Consider the following 20111-nt stretch of genomic DNA (forward strand, 5'->3'; position numbering starts at 1 on the left):
TGAGAGCTCAGTATGAGAGGTCTACACGTGTCTTCACACTCATTTAAAGGCCAGCAACGTGCAAATAAATGCTCACTTAAGATTGCATGGATTTTGGGGCAACACAAAAAAACTTTCAGTGACACCACTGTTGTGAAGCAGTGCTTGAACGCCGCTGCCGAGACGTTACTTGAAGGTAAACAAAGGGATGAATTGTGTGAAAAAATAAAGCAAATCCCAATGTGAGCTGCAATGACAACCAGAAAATCCGAAATGTTATCAGATGACGCACTGTCACAGCTTGATGCGGCTGTTCAGTGTCCCATCCTAAGCCATTGATGAGTCTTCAGATGAAATGGATAATGCCCAGCTTTTGGTTTATGTGCGATTGTTTCATCAAGACAAGAAAGATCTGTGAGGACCTGTTGGGTCTAACACCACTTGAGACACACAAGACGAGAAGATATCTATGAGGCTATTAAGGAGAAAAGCCGTTACTTTGTCTTACTAGTTTTTCATGGTTAAAAGTAAGCTATTTGGAAATTGAAAATAAGAATAATCACCGGGCCATTCGTTTCAATGGGTATCGCGACGGTCTATACGTTCAACATAAAGTGTACATATTTATAATCGAAATTCGTCCCAGCCTTTATACAACAGATACTATAGGGTCTATAGCATATACCCGCGTTTTCTGATTACAGTTTAATGTAACAGTAAGCTGACATCGCTAATAAACACCGCAACTGCAAATTAACCACACAGAGATAACCATGGCAACCGGTCAAACAAATGTTCTTTTTGTGATCATTCTGCGCGCGCATCCGCCGTGTTGATAAAAAAAATAATCCCCCTATATGTTTATACTGTACAAGTCTTTAAATATCGATTCCTCAAGCCTGAGGTCCGAAAATTTGCATTTCCCCATTATTGTCTTTCAAATGACTAACAGAAGCAAACTCGCAAAGTGGTTTGGCAGCAAGCCAGCTGGGTATATCCAGTTTGTTCCAGCGCACGCACCACGTTACATCATTGATATCACTCAGATCCTACTTGTAACATAAAAATAAATCCACGCAAGTTTTAGTAATTTTAGGAGATAGGCCTGCACGTAAATAACACAAATTGAAAAAGTCATAAGCCTTGTTGGAAATGTAATGCCTCGTCAGAAGACGTTTATTTCTTTTTAATGGCCTTAATTTGGGCTAATTTCATTTGCTACCTTTTAATACCTTTAACCGCGGAAACCCTGATGTGGAGTTCCCCAGCGGAGTATTTTAGGTCCCCTCCTCTTTTTGTTATATGTGAATGATATGCCGTCAGCCAAAGAATGCAATCTGTTTTTATTTGCAGATGACTGCTATTCTAGTCGCTCATAAAGAGAAATCAGAGGTGGAAAGGCTGCTTAGCGTAGAACTCCTTAACCTCAGTGCTTGGTTGACAGATAACAAGCTGTCTCTCCACCTTTGCAAAATAGTCAATTATATTTTGTTCCAGAGACAAACTAAGAAAGACTAAGAAACACTTCTTAAGTCTTAGGTGGCACAGGGTGGAGTTTCCCAACTCAAAACTGTGTTTAGTCTACAAGATAAGAAATAACCTGGCACCCAAGTACCGACGACATAAATTTTCTAAAACTACTGACACACAAGTACTCCACCAGGCGGAGTTCCACTGATTTCAGGCTCTGCCATTTTAAGAGCTGTATGGAAAAGTACTCTTTCCTATACTCTGCAGCCGTCTTGTGGAATGGCCTACCTTTAAACCTAAAATTGTTGAGCTCCTACTTTCATTTTAAATAAAAAAAAATGGTAATGTAACTCAAAAGATCCCTGAAGTAGTAGGAACATTGTACCGTCTGTGTGTCTGCTTGTCTGTCTGGGAACTTATCCCTTATTTTATTTATTTTAATCCCCTTTTTTCCTCAACGTTGTAGTCCATGTGCTGGGAGTTTGTTCTCCATGTTTTAGTCCATGTGTTGTTTCTCCCTTTCCATCTTAAGGACCACAATGGAAACTAGCCTTTGGGCTTTATTGTGTTTTTTGAATCCTTTTGAACACTTATGTTAATTGTTGTTCAATAAAGTTTTCAATCAATCAGTCAGTGTTAGCGATGGCATCAGATAGTGAAATGACAAGTATTGCATGTGTGAATGATATGTTTTGCTCCATGTCAATAACTTCATTTTGTGCAGCCAAGCAGCTTCTTCTTAGGTATGGCATATTATACAAGGCGTTCATCATGCCTTACCTTTGAAGGAAGGGGAATTCTGCGTTTCTGAGTCTTCATCTGTCTCTGTGGGGGTTCTGAGATGGGGGGGTCCATGCCCTTCACTCCTGGTGAAGCTCCGTCTCTTGCGGGAGGCAGCGAGGACTCATGACCTGAGGAACAGCCGTTTAGTTTTTTGCTCACAGGGTCAGCGCCAGAGATGAAATCCTGAGCTTCTTGGTCCCCACTACCAACAGTAACCCAAGGACGCCTCATGAGACGTCCAATCACATCCAAAGAGCAGCGAGTACCTGGTTGGGTGGGGACCTGTGGGGCATGCTGTAGAGACAGGGCCGAAGGCTCAGGTGCAGGTAAGATTGACTGTTGCTGCCGCTGGCTCAGCTGGCTCAGCACGGCTGAGGGCTCGGGTTGAGACTTCAGCTCCACTGGAGGAAGGACCAAAGACAATATCCTCAGATACATACTACATCCATTTTTGATGTGGCTAGGACATTCTCTTTATATTAACTGTATGATGAAGATGTTAACGATCTACTCAAGTTAAATAGAGAAACCAGTCCCATGTTATCTATGCTACAATTAAATAGTTTTTTATTCAGATTCAAGATTTCATGCTACAACATTCATCATGTCTCAGTGCTGTGCAGTATATGAAGGGGAATACCGGAATTATGTTGCGCCACGATATGTATTTTGCTTTACCGTTGATACCAGTTATATATTCATAAATTCTAATTTGGCATTCATATTGTTTTGTTTTAACTTTCCCATGAGTGATAGTCAGGCCTGGAATTTCGTGATTTTAGGGGCAAGGGCACTTGGCCTGTAGCGAGGCAATTTTTTGGAGGGCACAAAGGCAACATGCCAGGGCATCAAGGCCATCAAGTTAAAAAAACATGATTTTGATTTCACTCAAAGACAAATCAATTTCTAAAAGCATTAATGCCTTTTTAATAAACACTATAACACTTCTACAGAAATTGTTCATTGTTTTGTGTTTTCTCTGCATCTTCAAGAGGACTTTTGCGATAATTCTCCACTGTCCTTTCTTGGCATTCTTTTTATAAAGGAAAAAAGGGAATTTGTTGAATTTTTTTTAATGTTAAAACTGTTTTAGCGTCTATAAGATTAGAATTTGCATAATAAAGTAATATATATGTTTTGAATAACACATTATAATTAAGATTATTTCAAAGTGACAATAACCTTCCCTCTGCTATGTTAGAGACGACGTAGGCATCAGCCAAAAGATTGTGTACGTATTATCACTGACATTGGGTTGGCCTGTGTTGCCAGCACTGGCGACATTGGCGGGGCATCAATTACTGATCCTAAAGCAGTTTTATTTCAGAGTGCAGCAAAAAGCTCCGCTGCGCTTGAGCACCACAAATTCTTGGGAAAATATAGCTTGTGTGGACTCTACCACATTACTTGGTCAATAAAAGAGCTAAGCTACTGAAGAATATTTGATTCAGAAAACAGCTACTTTTTTCGAACGCTTACATTGTTGTCATACTGTGGATTAGGGCTGGGTAAAAATATTGATTCATCAATGCACTGCAATTTATTTGTTCTCGATTCAATTTCGATTCAGAACTCTTGAAATCAATTATTTCCATAAAAAAAAAATAAAAAAAAAAGCATACTCAGTAGGGCTGTAACGATACGCATATCGAAACCGAAATCGCGACACTCAGCCACGAACCTGTCTCGCGGTGTGAGAAGGCAGAAGCGCGATACGCCCTTTCTAACGCCTCGTGCCCACTGCACCGTCAGTCAACGGACGTGGGAAGGCGTGGCTGACGGATGGGGGAGTAGTCTTTGCAGAGGCAACCGTCAGCCAATCAAATCGCTTCGCCGGGTTCTTCCCGCTTCTTCCTGCTTGTTGCGAGGCAAGATGACCCGCTTTCCCGCTTTCCAGTATCGTCAGAGCCCGAGTCGCGTCACAGTGCTTACATTTGCATACGCGATCTGATTGGATGACGGATCCGTCGCGGCCGAAAAAGTTGAAAATTGTTCAACTTTTTGACGGTGGCGAACGCTCCAAGTCAACGGACGGATCCACAATGCATTGCGCGACCGTCCCCATTCAAAGTCAATGGGCAACGGACAACTGACGGAGGTAGTGGGCACGGGGCGTAACTCTCCGGTCAAATTGTCAGATTGAAATTTGCTAATAATTTGTCTAAATAGTAGTCTGCTGACACTGCCCCCTCTTATGGATGCCGTAATTATTCGACGAGATGCCCTCTGTGATGACAGCTCTCCGTGGCTACGGAGGATTGCATTTCTCCACAGCCGTCGAAGTCCTCATATGCGATATGAACGACATTTATCCAGAGTGGACCAAGCGCGAAAAAAATTGCCTTTGTGATCCCTGTCTCTATTGTTTTGTGTGATTTGACCGGCAGTTTGTCTGCTTATAGGTCGGAATGAAGCGGCCACCGATTATTGACAGGATGGGTACTTTATTCTACCGGACTCGTTCGCTTCTTCACTAGAAGCACACGCTACCGCTCGCTCTCCTCGCTCGTCCACTCACTCGCTGACGTCACTCACACACACACACATACGCACACTGCCATTCTCGCGCACACACATAGGCCTACGCTGCTCGTAACACTATGCCTCGTTATTGCGACGTTCGTGTTAAGGTGCGGCCACACCAGACGCGTATCTCGCGTACTTCGCGTATGAAATCGCCATTTTTTCCATAGGGAACCATTGGTTTACGCGCGCATTACGCGTATAAGCAACATTTCACACGCGTATTGCGCGTATGAGGCGCGTATATTTACGCGCTATACGCGCGTACATTTCAAGAGTTGGTCGCAACTCAGTCTTTCTGGATACATAGGGTTAATAAACATATTTTACCTTTAACTAATGTAATATAACTAAGAAAGTCTACTAAAACGTGATTTATTTATTTTTCTTATATACCGTATTATAATACCAATACCATCCGGACATTGGAAAATACTATGATATGAATTTAAGCTAATACCGCCCTACTTATGTCTGCAATTAAATATATGTATATAATAACACATTTAAATCTTTTTTTGTCAAACTAGAAGTGAAGGTTTGACAATAAGACAGAGTTGGACTCACAATGATGTGCAGAAAGGGGTCCGTTGTCCATTCTCTGGGCCTTAACGTCCATAGAGGGGGAGGGGCCATGTTGTGGACATGCCTCTTTCACAAAGCTGCCGTTGCCAGGGTTGACCATCTTCTGGCTTGTCCTCTGGCCAAGCCTTGGGCTGTTAAGTTGCTCTGGTATCCTGACATCAGAGGAAGGCTTGGCTGCGCTCAGAGAGCCAAATCCAGATCCAAGCAGAGAGGACTGCAGCGGGAGCGAGAGACAAAACCCTAAGGACATGTGCAGTACTGCAAAACATGCATTTTCTTAGTTTCAGATAGGGCTGTGCGATATGGGAAAAAATGAATATCCCGATACATTTTCTCCATTTCACGATATATATTGATATTTTGAAATCGCACTTTTACCCTTTACTGTTTTCACTACAATCCCTGCAGACTATATACCATTCTTGGTTAACCTCCCAGGAGGTTTCCATCAAATCATTTTATATTTTCATGTTAGTGATTAATCACTATTGAGTTGAAATAAGACAAAAAAAATATTCAAACAAAGGACGAACTGCAAAAACAATCTTCAAAATTACAAAAAAGGGGCAATATAAAACTGAGCAGCTCAGGGGGGGGGCCAGCGCCTTGCCGGGGTCAACAGATAGATAAATCCTCTCCCCAACAAACCACGCAGACACGATCCAGTTAACTCTTTATGATTGCTTGTAGGGTAACTACAAGTATGTTTTCCGAGGCATTTTTTACTTCTCTAGCTAACTTATAGCTAGAGAAGTAGCATAAGACGAGGGAGCACCTTGTATTCCGATTGTGTGTGTAACTGTTACGGAGCGTGCAGCTGGTAAACAGGACGACATCAGATCAGACAAGACATTACAAGCATTGGCGTGTTTTGCTTTACGTCTTCCTCTCGATATCAAAAAGACTAGCAGATCACTGATCCCTTTTTAGTAATTTTAGGAACCAGCAGTTCGTCTGCTTCCATGTTTCATTTGTCGATTGAATTGAAGGCCGATTCATACCTCCGGATTCAGACGAAATTCATCCGTCCGATTACCAAACGTTGTCTCCGGGACTACACTTCATACCTCCGTCCGGTTTCAGCGTTGTTATGGATGTTACGCAATACATCCTCTAGAGGGCAGTGACTGTCGTGGCATCGACAATCACAAACATGGCATCTGTAGAGGAGATGGTTTTGCTTCGTGTCATCCGAAATCGGCAAAAAAAAAAAAGGGGCAAAACGTGTAGGCCTAGGCGGAGGTAGAACCCGCACCAACCCGCAGATTATCTCCTCAAAATGTTGCGGCATTTTTAAATGACCAGTTATAACTCATTGCCAAAGCAGGGGAACAATAAAATAAAAAGGTCAGGTATATAGTATAATACAAGTATAAAACTTTAAATACAATATATATGTACTATATACACTCACCGGCCACTTTATTAGGTACACCTGTCCAACTGCTCTTTAACGCAAATTTCTAATCAGCCAATCACATGGCAGCAACTCAATGCATTTAGGCATGTAGACTTGGTCAAGACGATCTGCTGCAGTTCAAACCGAGCATCAGAATGGGGAAGAAAGGTGATTTAAGTGACTTTGAACGTGGCATCGTTGTTGGTGCCAGACGGGCTGGTCTGAGTATTTCAGAAACTGCTGATCTACTGGGATTTTCACACACAAACATCTCTAGGGTTTACAGAGAAAATATCCAGTGAGCGGCAGTTCTGTGGGCGCAAATGCCTTGTTGATGCCAGAGGTCAGAGGAGAATGGCCAGACTGGTTCGAGCTGATAGAAAGGCAACAGTAACTGTACGTCCACACCAGAAGCGACCAAAGCGTCAAAGACGCTTTGGTCGCTCAGAGTTTCGCTGCGAATATTTCTGTTCACTTTGGTCGCTCAAGTCGCTCATGACGTACAATTCAAAAGTGCCTGCCGGTGTTCCCTGGGATCCACACAAGCGAAGAGCGTCTCCATTCCGATTGGCTGTCAGTGTTTTGCCACTGAAAGTGTTTTGCCACTGCGTCATAGTAATTTGCATAAAGTTCAACCGTTTTCAGCTTCTTTTGGACGCTCCATGTCATAAAGCGCGAATCATCTCAGACTGGTTTCTTGAACATGATAATGAGTTCACTAGGGCTGCAACTAACGATTATTTTAATAATCGATTAATCGGTTGATTATTTTTTCGATTAATCGATGAATCGGATAAAAAAAAAGAAACATTTGTAATTGCCGCGTCTTTATTCAAAAACTGAACATTACTCCAAATTCACAGAGCAGACTGAAGTGTAAAAACACCAGGTTATTGCTCCAACGTCCCGGAACTATTAAAAGTAATATTAAATAATACAATTTAAAAAACATAACTGGGATAACACAAAAAAAAACATACAATGTATGATATATTTTTATATGTATATAAGGGATGTCCATGGTTAACCGGTCAAACCTATCGATACCATTTTTGAGACTCCTTGAAATAGAACTTGTAATATTGCTTTAATTGGTGATAAGATGATGATAGTTCAAGATAGGACATTAAACAGGTCATAATTCTATCTTTACTATCTATTTTATATTACTGGGAAAACAAGTTTTCACCAAAATCTCAATTGTTATATTTTTTCTGTTGCATTTGAACGCATTAACCATATTACTGAGCCGACCTGAACACATCACATTTGACACTGTTTGTGACCATTGGTCAGTTTTTTTTTTTTAAGCTAACTAGCTCTATATCCTGCCAATTTTAACATGGATTTAAAAACTGCATTACTATTTTTAACTGACGGGACTTTCTACACCGTCCGGTTGTGTGATTACTACCGCTGCTTTGAATGACTGTTGATGCACAACGTCTGCAGCAGCAGCAGCTGACAGTTTACGGTTGGACTACTAGACGGATACCGAGTTTAAGGATTTTTTTTAACCCAAAGACAGTGAAGGTACAACACTTTTATGTAGGCCTACAGTCCAGTGTTAAGATATGACCAAAATACAAGCTGTGGTCGCTCACACTAAAGCTTGATGTGGGCGTGCATGAACCATGATCCAACCTGTCGGCGGCTGGCTGTAAAGGGAGCGTGTCTATGTTCCCCGGGTCCTATGTTCCCCGGGTCCTATCTTCCCCTCTTTGTATGAGACTGGGGAACATAGGACCCTTTTTCCAAAAAAAGGGTTCTATGTTCCCCGGTCTGTTACTTTTTCCACCATTACTGCCAAATTCCGGCCGAGATAAATACCATTGGATGTCTTTACCTTTTGTGGAAGAGGGAGAGACGTCGGAGAACCTGACGCAGTCTATTCATACGCCGGTAAACAAACCCCGAGAAGCCCAAGCCCTAAGAGAGCTCCCATGGTATCATTGGCCGTGATATTATTGTACAATTATATTATATTATATACTATTATATAAGAGCTCGGGGAGTCGCAAACGGCAACAATCACTTTCTCCTCCATGCTGCAGTTCACCCCGGACTGCGCTGCACTGAGTTGGCCGGTTGAACGCTGATTGGCCGTTACGTTACACATGTCAGTCACTCAGTGGCCACGCTGTTGAACGCCGATAGGCTGTCATCACGTGAATGTCGCGTCAAAGTTTAAATATTTTTAAAGATTGGTTGATTTTCCCAAAAAGGGTCCTATGCTCCCCGGTATGTATGGCTACAGGGGAACATAGGACCCTTTTTGGGAAAAACGGGGAACATAGGACCCGGGGAACATAGGACCCGGGGAACATAGGACCCGGGGAACATAGGACCCGGGGAACATAGGACCCGGGGAACATAGGACCCGGGGAACATAGGACCCGGGGAACATATAGGGATGACGCCGCTGTAAACAGTGCTGCGCCTACGGGTAACTTATTAATCGCGCGTCACAACGAATCGACGACCAAATTCATTGCCAACGCATTTAGTAATCGATTATCGATTTTATCGATTCGTTGTTGCAGCCCTAGAGTTCACTGTACTCAAATGGCCTCCACAGTCACCAGATCTCAATCCAATAGAGCACCTTTGGGATGTGGTGGAACGGGAGATTCGCATCATGGATGTGCAGCCGACAAATCTGCAGCAACTGCGTGATGCCATCATGTCAATATGGACCAAACTCTGAGGAATTTTTCCAGTACCTTGTTAAATCTATGCCACGAAGGATTAAGGCAGTTCTGAAGGCAAAAGGGGGTCCAACGCGGTACTAGCAAGGTGTACCTAATAAAGTGGCCGGTGAGTGCATATGTACTATACTTCCGCCTTGATTTCCGGTGGTATTGCTCCGTTTCTCCCCGAGCACTCCGGATTCGTAAACTCAGAGGCGACGGAACCATTGACGGATGAAACGCCTCCGGGACCGGACGAAACGGTCCGTATCATTTTTACCGTAGGGTGTATGCTACACTGAGCCGGCCAGCGCTGCAATTCGTAAGAAACTTGAAAATGAGTTGCCTCCCTTCCGCACCTAGATGTCGCGTGTGATTGGTTGGCGAGTGTGTGAAGTATTTTTTTTTACCCCTCACTCACGTTACTGCGTGAGGAGAGGGAGAAAGCAACCGGAGAATGTTTTAAACACGAAACCAGGCAAGTCTCGGCTCCCGCATGAAAAAACCCAGATGACCGTAAAATACTCTATACTTTTATGTATCTCACACAGCTATTTCGGTGATAGATCGATTATATTCGATATATCGCAAAGCCCTAGTATCAGGGCATCTTAAAGTTTGAAGTGATGGGGAAGTTTGAGACGATAGGAAGTTGTCCGTACACGCATTTCCAAGTAAGGGTACCGAAACCCGGCATTAACATTGGCTGGATTTGAATGACACTGCATTATCAATAGGCACCAACATGGAAAAGGGATATAGTACATGTAGCGGAGCTGCAAAACGGCCCTAAGTCTTTTTGAAGGAAGATAAGCATATCTGCCTTTTTATCCAGAATAAACTGCTGTATGATAGGGCTGTGCGATTAATCAAATTTTGATCGTGATTTCGATTTTAGCGTCAAACGATCACAAAACTAATATAATCGAAATCCTTTTTTTTTTTTAAAGTGCAGAACAGCTGGATACATATCTACATTATTTTAGATTTTAACATTTGCCCATTTTGTCTATTTTTTAAGGCGAAATTTCAAAGGTCTCGGTAACAGTGTTTTTTTGGGAGAGACATACTGAATGAATACATCATGCTTCCAAACTCAAAAATAATCGTATGAATAATCGTGATTACAATATCGACCAAAATAATCGTGATTATGATTTTTTTCCCATAATCGAGCAGCCCTACCGTATGGTGGTTCTACAAAGCTCTCAACCACAATTCAAACCCAAGCCGCTGAATGACAGCGGCCGAAAGTACTCAGAAAGAATCGCACTGTATATTTGCTTGCAAATCAGCCTTTTTTTTTTTTTTTAGTGTAGAGGTTCTAGAGATGTCCCGATCTCATTTTTTAGCTCCCGATCCCGATATTTTCATGTCGCTCCCGATCCGATCCCGATATTTCCCGATACTGGATTTTCGATATCACTTTTTGTGTTGACAAACATTTAATTTCCTGTACATTGAGAAATACTCTTTTTTTTTAAATAGCTTTTATTCTCACGTTAACATAACATAAGCATTACTTGTAAACATAACATAAAGTAAAGTTTTGGTTACTTAACTTATTTGAGGCAACAAGTTTCCACCCATTTTTTCAAGTACCGTATTTTCCGGACTATACGTCGCTCCCGAGTATTAGTCGCATCAGTCAAAAAATGCTCCATGACGAGGAAAAAAACATATATACGTTGCATCGGTGTATAAGTCGCATTTATTTTTAAACATTTAAACAAGAACGTTTAGTCTGGAGAGACTGAATAAAATTGCAATAGCAATATAGGTGTGTCGGTCCCACTCGTAGTTCTGAGAGTATACCGAATTCAGTGACACCGGGATTCCACCGGACGCGTATGCGCCGCGGTCCTAAACCTGAGCGCGGAGGGCTCCAGTTTTCGCTGGCCAAGTCATGCGCTGTGATATGTGTGACAGCTATGTTGCACAACATTGCAGCTAAGGCTGGGGTAGCTTTGGTTGAACCGGAGAACATTGAGGACGATGACGACGAGAATATAATTTATTCGGTGGTGCAGTAGGCTTGCAGCGTTCAGTTGTAGGCCTAATGAATGACGGTGCCATCTTGCGGCCGAAGATTATGTACGCACAATTTTGGCATACAAGTCGCTTCGAAATATAAGTCGCAGGGCAAGCCAAACTACAAAAAAAACGCGACTTATAGTCCGGAAAATACGGTAAGCTTATTATTTTTTACAATGTGGCTGGGTAATAATAGTGTAATAGAGCTTCTTATTTCCTCCATCTTAATCTACTGCACTGACTTCTTCAGTTCAGTGCAGGTTTTGTTGAATGAAAACCAACATCTGCACCATCTCGGCTGACAACCGGTTCCTTTTCTCATCAAGGACATTAGCACTGCACTAAACAGTCTCTCACTGTCCACCGATGTACAAGGTGCACAAAGAAACTTTGTGGCTGTATCAGCCAGTGCGGGTCGCTGTGTAGCATGTGCCCGCCAGTATTGTAGAGGATTCTCTGACCTTGGGATGGTTTGTTCAGCCAGCATTGAGAAGAGCCGTGGAATAATCCATAATAATGTAAGGTATAGAAGTTAAATATTTTAAAGTTGTAGAATAAATTAATATCATTTATATTGGAGTGAATTTTTCTAGAAATGTACTTACAATGTTTAGTCAGTTAATCATTTACATATTTGTAAATGCCCCGCTTGCCCGGGGCAACCAAAAGTCATATATTGGCACGTTGAGATTGATTTCTGGTTGCCCGAACGGGCAAGTGGATTTTGGGTGGATGTTAATATAAAGGCTATTTATTGAAATGTTTTTTCCCGCAAAATAACACAAAATAGAAGTATTTGCAATTGCTCAGCGCGCTGTCTTCTCTTGGAAAGCGAGTTAACAGACACGCATTGCTTCAGTGCGAATATAGCCCCGCCTTCTGTCACTCGCTGTGCGTTCTCTGGCCGTGATTCGAAGGTGTTAGCTAAAGGTTAGCCAACAAAGCTAACATCGCAAGTGCAGCGCCTCCGCGAACGGTTTAGGTAGAAGGAAAATGGAGTAGTGATGGAGTAGTGCAGTTTGGAAGTACTTTGATTGAGGCAAATTACCAAGGAAAGTCATATGCAAGAACACGGTTTTGGGTTTCATAACTGTGCACATAAACAGCAATAGCGATCTTTTTCACAAAGTTGGACCCTCACAAACTATACATTACATGAAAGCCGAGCCTCCACTTATTCCAACAGTCCAAACCATATCATTCTGTGACAAACTCGCAAATAACAAATTTGCAACTAAACATGGTGTTTTCAATCAATGAATAAGAGAAGGATTCTTAGGAAATTGGTAAATGGCCTTCAATCAGAAAACATATTCTTCAGCGCAATCTAGTGGCCATATGTTTATTTGCGAGTGTTTGGCTTGGTGCATTCGAATATATTTGCCCTGAACTTTAAATAGAGGTGTCAAGTGTCAAAATGGTAAGATATCTACCTTTATTTGTGTCTCATAGTAATATATCGCTCCCAACTGATAACGACCAACTGATAATTATTTCAGGGGGAAATGTTATCTTCCACTTATGCTGTGTTCCATGGCTTTATTCACTTTAACCAAGTATCATCCCCATTGAATATTTCACTTTCACAACAATCTTTCTTTTGGCACAAAGATGACATTATCGCCCTTGCAGTTGTGGAGATATACTCTATTTACTTTGGGTATGTTCTTTCCTGAAAAAAACGTTTCCCCTGATATTGAAAATGGTATAGAATATCGATATTTTTCCAGGTATAGTGTCAAAGTTAGAAAATCCAGTATCTTGACTGACACTACTAGAAACGCGATTGTGATTATTCAGTTAGAGCTACAAGAAACGTGAAAGTTAAAAAAGACATATCTTTGCTACTACCTCTGACATTTAGTCAAGTACAATTGCATGAAATCATGCAGGTCTACATATAACTTGGCGATAGCTTTAATATGTTGCAACGGTGGACTGAAATCACTTCATGGCACGATGTGACCGCTCAATAAATAAGTAAACAAAGAGAAGTTTGTTATTTTTTAAACACGTGTGGAAGCTAACATTCAGCTTCAGTCTGAGCTAGGATGATTTTTCTGAGCCCCCCCAAAACCAGGCCGCGTGCCTGGCAAAAAGAGGCCTGTTCAAGATTCTGATTATAATTTGGGCAAGTGAACATCACATTCGGGCAAGTTGAACATGACCTGTACTTGCCCGATGGGCAAGTGCTTTTGAAACCATATTCTTGCAACGTGACGTACGTACGTACGTACGTACGTACGTACGTGCGTGTATAGTGAGTAACATTATTCACCTACAGTATTTTGTTATGTGTTGTTCTTTCCACTGTGTTAGGCATGTCGTTTACTGTCTTGGTGGTTCAGGGATCGCTGTCCCTTTAAGGATTACGAGCGTCTCATGACGTCAGAGCCCGATACGGGATTCGTTTACTTGCAGCACGTTTTGATTTCCTGGTTTCTCAAACTCAATAAACGAGTCACACCACTGTGTGCTCAACGTGCGAAATTGTATCTCTCATTCAACGCAATTTCCACACACACACACACACACACACACACTAGGGATGGGCGTGAGGAATCGATTACTCGAGTACTCCTCGTTACAAATGAACTCGGTTGGTGGGACAGGCAAACTCGAGTTTGCATATACACACACAAACAACGTTTTCTGAAGCAAATGTATAAATTTTCTGTCGGCGCCACTAACGCATGCCGTGGGCACAAAGCAAATGAAATGTATCCATTTCTGTGTGGCGCGTTCCGTGCCGTGTGCAGGCACGCCAGAATTCAAAAAGTTAAGAGATGGCGGTTAAATCAAAGCAAAGCGAAGAATTGAAATACTTTAAAGAAATAGGAGATCATAAGGTGAAATGTAAAATATGCCAAGCGAAATCGAGCTACAAGAAAGTACTATGCGGCAACATATGCTCCTGAAACACAACGGTGAGTTCGGGAAAGCAGACCTGCAGCAACCAAGTGTGTCGGCTATTTTAACCGCCGCAAGACGCAGCTCTAATCCCGGCCGTGTAGAGAAGATCACAACGCTGAGTATTTCCATAGTCCATTTGCTGCCGTTTTATTTGCAGATTTAAATTATTTGCAATGGTTAGGCTACTTGTTTTTGTATTTTTTAAACTGTTGCAGGCCTTGGTTCGACGTGATTTAAATTGTGAGACGCATATTTATTTTTGTAAGGAAAATGTGTTTTGAACGTTTGCAAAAATAAATAATGAATACTCTGATAAATCAGACTGTTTTGATGGAGAATAAGCATTACATGTTTGGTTGGTAATATTGCCGTTCATCATCAAGCCTATTCCTGCTGCAGATGCGTCACATTCTAAAAATAGATTTGATTAAACGAGTACTCGATTGATCCTCGAGGAATTCCTTCGATCACTCGAGTTTGGAATTTACCACTCGTGCCCATCCCCCCCACACACACACACACACACACACACACACACACACACACACACACACACACACACACACACACACACACACACACACACACACACACACACACACACACACACACACACACACACACACACACACACACACACACACACACACACACACACACACACACACACACACACACACACACACACACGAAATTGAATGAGATCGGCCGATCCCGATTTACCTTAAAAACCCAGTATCGGGCCCGATCCGATCCGGGGATCAGGATCGGGACATCCCTAAAATGTTCCGTATTGTTAATCCCACAGATCATTGTTCAGATATGTGGTTGAAAATTACATCATCACCTCCTTATCTATTAAAAAGTAGCATTAATTTTAGAAGGCTACATATTACAGACCTGCAAACTCCTCAGAGGAAAAAAGGTGACAGTGTCACAGGGGGATATTTTTTTGATTGTAATATACAAATGACACTAGTCTGAGCGCGACTTAACAAAACTCAGCATACTTTATCGAAAATCAATGTCAAAACATCCTTGAGGCTTATAAAAAATATTTTATTTACAACCGTCACCATTTTTTTTTTTTGTCTCTTGGCCTGTGGGGTGTTCCACAAAGCTGGTTTTATCTCATAACCGGGTAAGTTAACCCAGGGTTTGCTGTAACCCTAGGTTTTCCGTTCCAAAAGGATCACGGTATGTTAGTTGCTATAGAAACATATGCTCTGAATCAAACCTGGTCGGAGCAGGTTTTGCGCAGGTTAAGTTTGAAACATAACCCGGTTTTGGGTATTTAAACCCGCGTTCACCACAGATTTCATGTGTTCACAATGGCATGCCCTTTTGATGAGAACTGCCGATATCGGAGCGCAAATTATAGGCTACGTGCAATCCACCGGGAGCGATTGATAAGACCACGGCTCGACATCTTGGCATATCAAATGACTTTTTGCTGGAGTGGAGAGATAGGCCTATAGATTCTCGCGCAAATCTTTAAGATATTTAAATAGCCAACACTACCAATCGAGGACCTGGCCTCAGTTCATTCCAGACTATTTGCGTAGCCCTCCGTTTTTTGCAAATGGTAGTTTTATCTAGGCTATAATGTTGGAGATGCTGAGCACATCTCAGTCCTTTCAGATGACCCATCCAAGATTTGTATCGCCCTCCTATCATACAAAGAGCAATATCGCCTGAGTACTATGCCGAGAGGCACTTACAACACGAAGTATAAAATAGTCCTAACGGACTTGCATCCACTGGAGAATGTTTGATCGTTACACACACTAATCCATCTTGATCTGTGAAGTTGATGAATTGTCACTTTTAGGTTTTCTACCCAGTTACCAAAAAAATAAACATTTGGAATAGTATGCGCTGTGGCAAGCACATGGTTTGCATGCGTTACTTCGAAGGCAAAAAAAATCTAAGATACAAGAAAACACAAAAACGTACATTCAACCAGTGGGGTATGGCCCCTGACTCTCTGAGGAGGTAGGTACCTCCAGGTACCCCCTCCATGCCAGGGCGCCCTGAATTTTTCTTTATTAACAGCTCCTCCACCGGGGTCAAGACAATTTGAGGGCCAGATCCGGTCTGCCGACTGTCGGCCTTTTCACGATTGGCTTTAAAGAAATGGCTTATTTAAATTCATACCAATACGATGGTGGGAAAAGCTTACCAGTTTGTATGTTTTTTTATACTTCATTTTTATACTTGATCCGCTGACCGCTTGGAAGCCATCGGAGTACATATTTTCTTAGAAGAAAGGGGTTGTGTGGTAGGATCTTTAAGAATGCTTAACTGGGATATTTATATATTCATGGCTCAAATATTAAGGATCATGCTTTTGATGTGTAACTAACGCATTTACGCGGTCAGCGATCCGCTGCCAGGCTTTGGTTCTCCGGGTTGCAGAGGCTTTAGCGTTCCCTTTTCTTGTGATAATGTCCTTCTCCTCGTCATAGCTCTCCAGGAGAACCTGAAGTTCCATTTCATGGAAATAAGCGGCCCGTTTCGCCATTTCGATCAGGGTTTCCATGATCGATACATCACGTCTTTTTAGGTTTGGCGTGGACGCGCACAACCCTGTGTTAACCAACCCCGAGTTGATTGAACTAATGCATAACCGCTGCTGTGGAACCGAAAACTCTGGGTTAGTCGGAACAGGGTAAATCAACCTAGAGTTCAGCGTTAACTCAGTGTTTGTTAAACCTCCGTTCGTGGAACACCCCTCTGGACGAGTGTTTCGCAAGCTCTCTTGCGTTGTTTGGCCGCATGCATGCGCATGCGGATGCGCATGCGCGGTAGCCAGGCGACCGTCTCATCCAATGGCGAGCTCAGTTGGCGCCGTGTGCTTCAAGATTCCGATTGGCCCAGAGAAATGTCAATTATAAGAAAGATTCTCAAGCAAGTGCTGAGATTCCGATTGGCCCAGAGAAATGTCAATTATAAGAATGATCCAATAATTTTTCGCAATTCTGGACCCCCCCTCCCCCCAAAACAAAACTCTACACGATTCACGTGAATGACCAAATTGACCAAGAAAACGGCGATTGTCGCCGAAAAGCGACAAGTTTGCAGCTTTGATATTAGAAATAAGGAAGTGTCCTCAATTTGTCTTTTTTTTCTAACCCTTTTCAGTAGTTAAAATCACGATACCAATGCCTTAATTCTTCGTGGCTTGGATTCATGGAGATATGTTTTTGCAAGGGGCTTTGCCAGTGAAACCAAGAATGCCTATACTCACCAGAGAAGCATGTGCATAGGAGGTGTTGGCAGAGGCAGCGTGGGCGTAGCTGCTACTGTTGGCGGCGGCGTGAGCGTAGCTGTGTGTAGCAGTGCGTCCGTTGTGGTGGGAATTGGTGAACACCAGGCTTTGGCCCAAACCGTCGACGGGCGCGTCCACCATAGCCCCCAGTTCAGACTCCACGGAGGCTCCCGCCACTCCCGTCTTGGCCATCAGGCTGGAGAGGTCCACGCTGCGGAGCCAACAAAGCCTTGAATGGCAACGCCACACAAACTCGTTTTATCCCATCTACTGTTCACATGCGTGGACTACACCTTAAATGGTGTGTGCATCTTAAGCCATGCTGCATGACAGAAGACTCCTAGACTATTAGTTGTTTCACTCAAACACAACATATTTTTGTGTTGATTAACATGAATTCCTCTTACCCGTGTCCAGGGGGGATGTTTTCTGGAGCGGAGGACGCCGTGAACACTTTGGTCTCAGACAACTGATAAAGAGTGAGTCATTAAAACACATGTCAAAACCCTGTACCGTAAATAAATAGCATGGGCACAAAGATAAGAGGAAAAAGATAGCATATGTTTATGCATGATAGTATCATTGTGCATTACATCTTCGTTCCAGTCTTCTGAAGCCCAGTCTTCCAGAGTTCCTCTCCAAGCTAGAGTAAATCGAAGTTAACCTTGGTTAGTTCATAAAGGCATATAACAATTTTTTTCTAGTCATTCAGCAGGAGGTCTAAAGGCAACCACCGTTCAAACCCAAGCCGGTCAATGACTCTCCGTAGAAGCGTTAGTTTGAGAGATATTCCCATTCCAAAAATATTAGCTTTGAAAAAGGCTTATCTTCAGATTAGACAGGACAGGATTTTTATTTAGTTCAGAGGTTCAGTAATGGTAGTTCCACAGATCAGTGTTCAGATATGTGCTTGAAAAGGACATCATCACCTCCTTGTCCATTAAAATACATTTCAATACTTTCTAAAACCAGACTACACAGTTCTCAACTGCTTGATTAATAACTTTAATTATTATTATCATTAATAATTATTATATTACATTTCTAAATAACTCAATAATACGCAATAATTTTAATTGTTGTGTGATGCACATCACCATACAGACAACATATTTTCCAACTGTGAGATTCATTTTAACCGTTCATAAAATGATATTGCTGTAGCCGTAGTTATCTTACCAGTTCCCTCAGCACCGTCGTTGCCGTCAGTGTCCCACGTTTCCTTGCGAACACCCCCAGAATTAGCCGTGTAGTCCGCCGGGTTGAAAGTCCTGCAGAGGACACAATGGGAAGGAAGGATACATGAAACGTGGGATGCATGGATGGGGCAAGTAATTCAGGTAAGAAGTTTGCATTCCCACTGCATCAGCTTAGTGATTTTATTTAGTTAAGAGGTTCAGTAGCAATTCCAGTTCTGTGGCAATTCCACAGAACAATTCAGATATGTGCTTGAAAATGACATCACCTCCTTTCATATTTACGCAATTCAATAAAGAGATGCTCACCCCAATCCCTGGGACAAGAATCTGTAACCAACAGTGCCTGTACAGTATGCAGTTCATTAAGAGATGCTCACCCCATTCCCTGGGACGAGAACCTGTAGCCGACAGCGCCTCTGCCTCTACCACGCACTCCGACTCCTGAGATGATTCACAAACCAAGCACTTTGAATTGAGGACATATGGGTTAATGTAGGAGGGAAATAGGGTTAGGGGCCAACAAAGTGATACTGACGGAAGGGGGAAATGGGGTTGATTATCCTCCAGTGTTTACCCAGCATAGTAGAATACAAGGCCAACAAAGGGCGTCTCATACACAATCCAAGTCGGTTAGACACAAATTTATCCGTTTGCCAACCATATCCTTGACTCTGGCTTAACCGTCCACGCCTGATCATAATGGTCGACATTGCTCTGGTTCTACTGCATTTTCCTTTAATACTCTGGACCCTCCTTTGGGGCCAATTGCATCAAAGGCAGCTGCAGCAGCCCACACATGTTCCAGTTTTCTCACCAATAAGTGGTCAGCTGGGGCAGGGGACCACACCTTATACAAATGTTAAATATACATTAGCAGACTGCATTAACGTATAGTACAATACATAAATAAAAGCTAATTAGTATTTCTGGAAGATGATTTCTCATAGTACAAATAAATCGCTAAGAGACTGGTGTAACCCCTGTACATCTATCCGGACTCTAGTATTTCACTCCAACTGCAGGATTGCTTAGCAATACATTGGCTTGAATCTGATCAATATTCAGTCTCTCCCAAAGATATGAATAAACAAGGGATTCATACAATTCATTTAAATTGTATAGCCCTTAATTACCATTGCAGTCTGAAAGGGCTTAACAGGCCAAATATTTATTAAACCCCCCCTTTACCCAAAGGGGGGGTTTAACTCCCTTAAATCAGCAAGGAAGAAATCTTGAGAAGGAACGCATTATAGTAGGGGATTCCT

The 20111-nt window shown here is 42.4% G+C and overlaps 1 protein-coding gene and 1 long non-coding RNA gene across 8 annotated transcripts in view; both read right to left on the reverse strand.

Annotated features, from left to right (window-relative positions):
• The window catches only part of LOC132458718 (ubiquitin-associated protein 2-like), a 76283-nt gene that overhangs the window by 47177 nt on the left and 8995 nt on the right, over window positions 1-20111 (reverse strand). For all 7 annotated transcript variants that reach the window (XM_060052978.1, XM_060052975.1, XM_060052980.1 and 4 more), the window contains exons 7-14: window positions 19224-19287; window positions 18827-18918; window positions 18241-18290; window positions 18055-18116; window positions 17627-17858; window positions 5323-5554; window positions 2499-2633; window positions 2230-2360 (exon numbers count right to left, since the gene is read on the reverse strand). In XM_060052978.1, coding sequence (XP_059908961.1) covers window positions 2230-2360; window positions 2499-2633; window positions 5323-5554; window positions 17627-17858; window positions 18055-18116; window positions 18241-18290; window positions 18827-18918; window positions 19224-19287 — 998 coding nt within the window. The remainder of the gene's footprint in view (window positions 1-2229; window positions 2361-2498; window positions 2634-5322; window positions 5555-17626; window positions 17859-18054; window positions 18117-18240; window positions 18291-18826; window positions 18919-19223; window positions 19288-20111) is intronic.
• LOC132458776 (uncharacterized) lies at window positions 13070-14000 on the reverse strand. The gene is made up of 2 exons (XR_009525952.1): window positions 13362-14000; window positions 13070-13234 (listed from the first exon to the last, which is right to left on the reverse strand). It is a non-coding gene; the product is annotated as an uncharacterized LOC132458776 (long non-coding RNA).

Source organism: Gadus macrocephalus, chromosome 6 (assembly GCF_031168955.1).
Source record: "Gadus macrocephalus chromosome 6, ASM3116895v1".
Classification (NCBI taxonomy): Eukaryota; Metazoa; Chordata; class Actinopteri; order Gadiformes; family Gadidae; genus Gadus; species Gadus macrocephalus.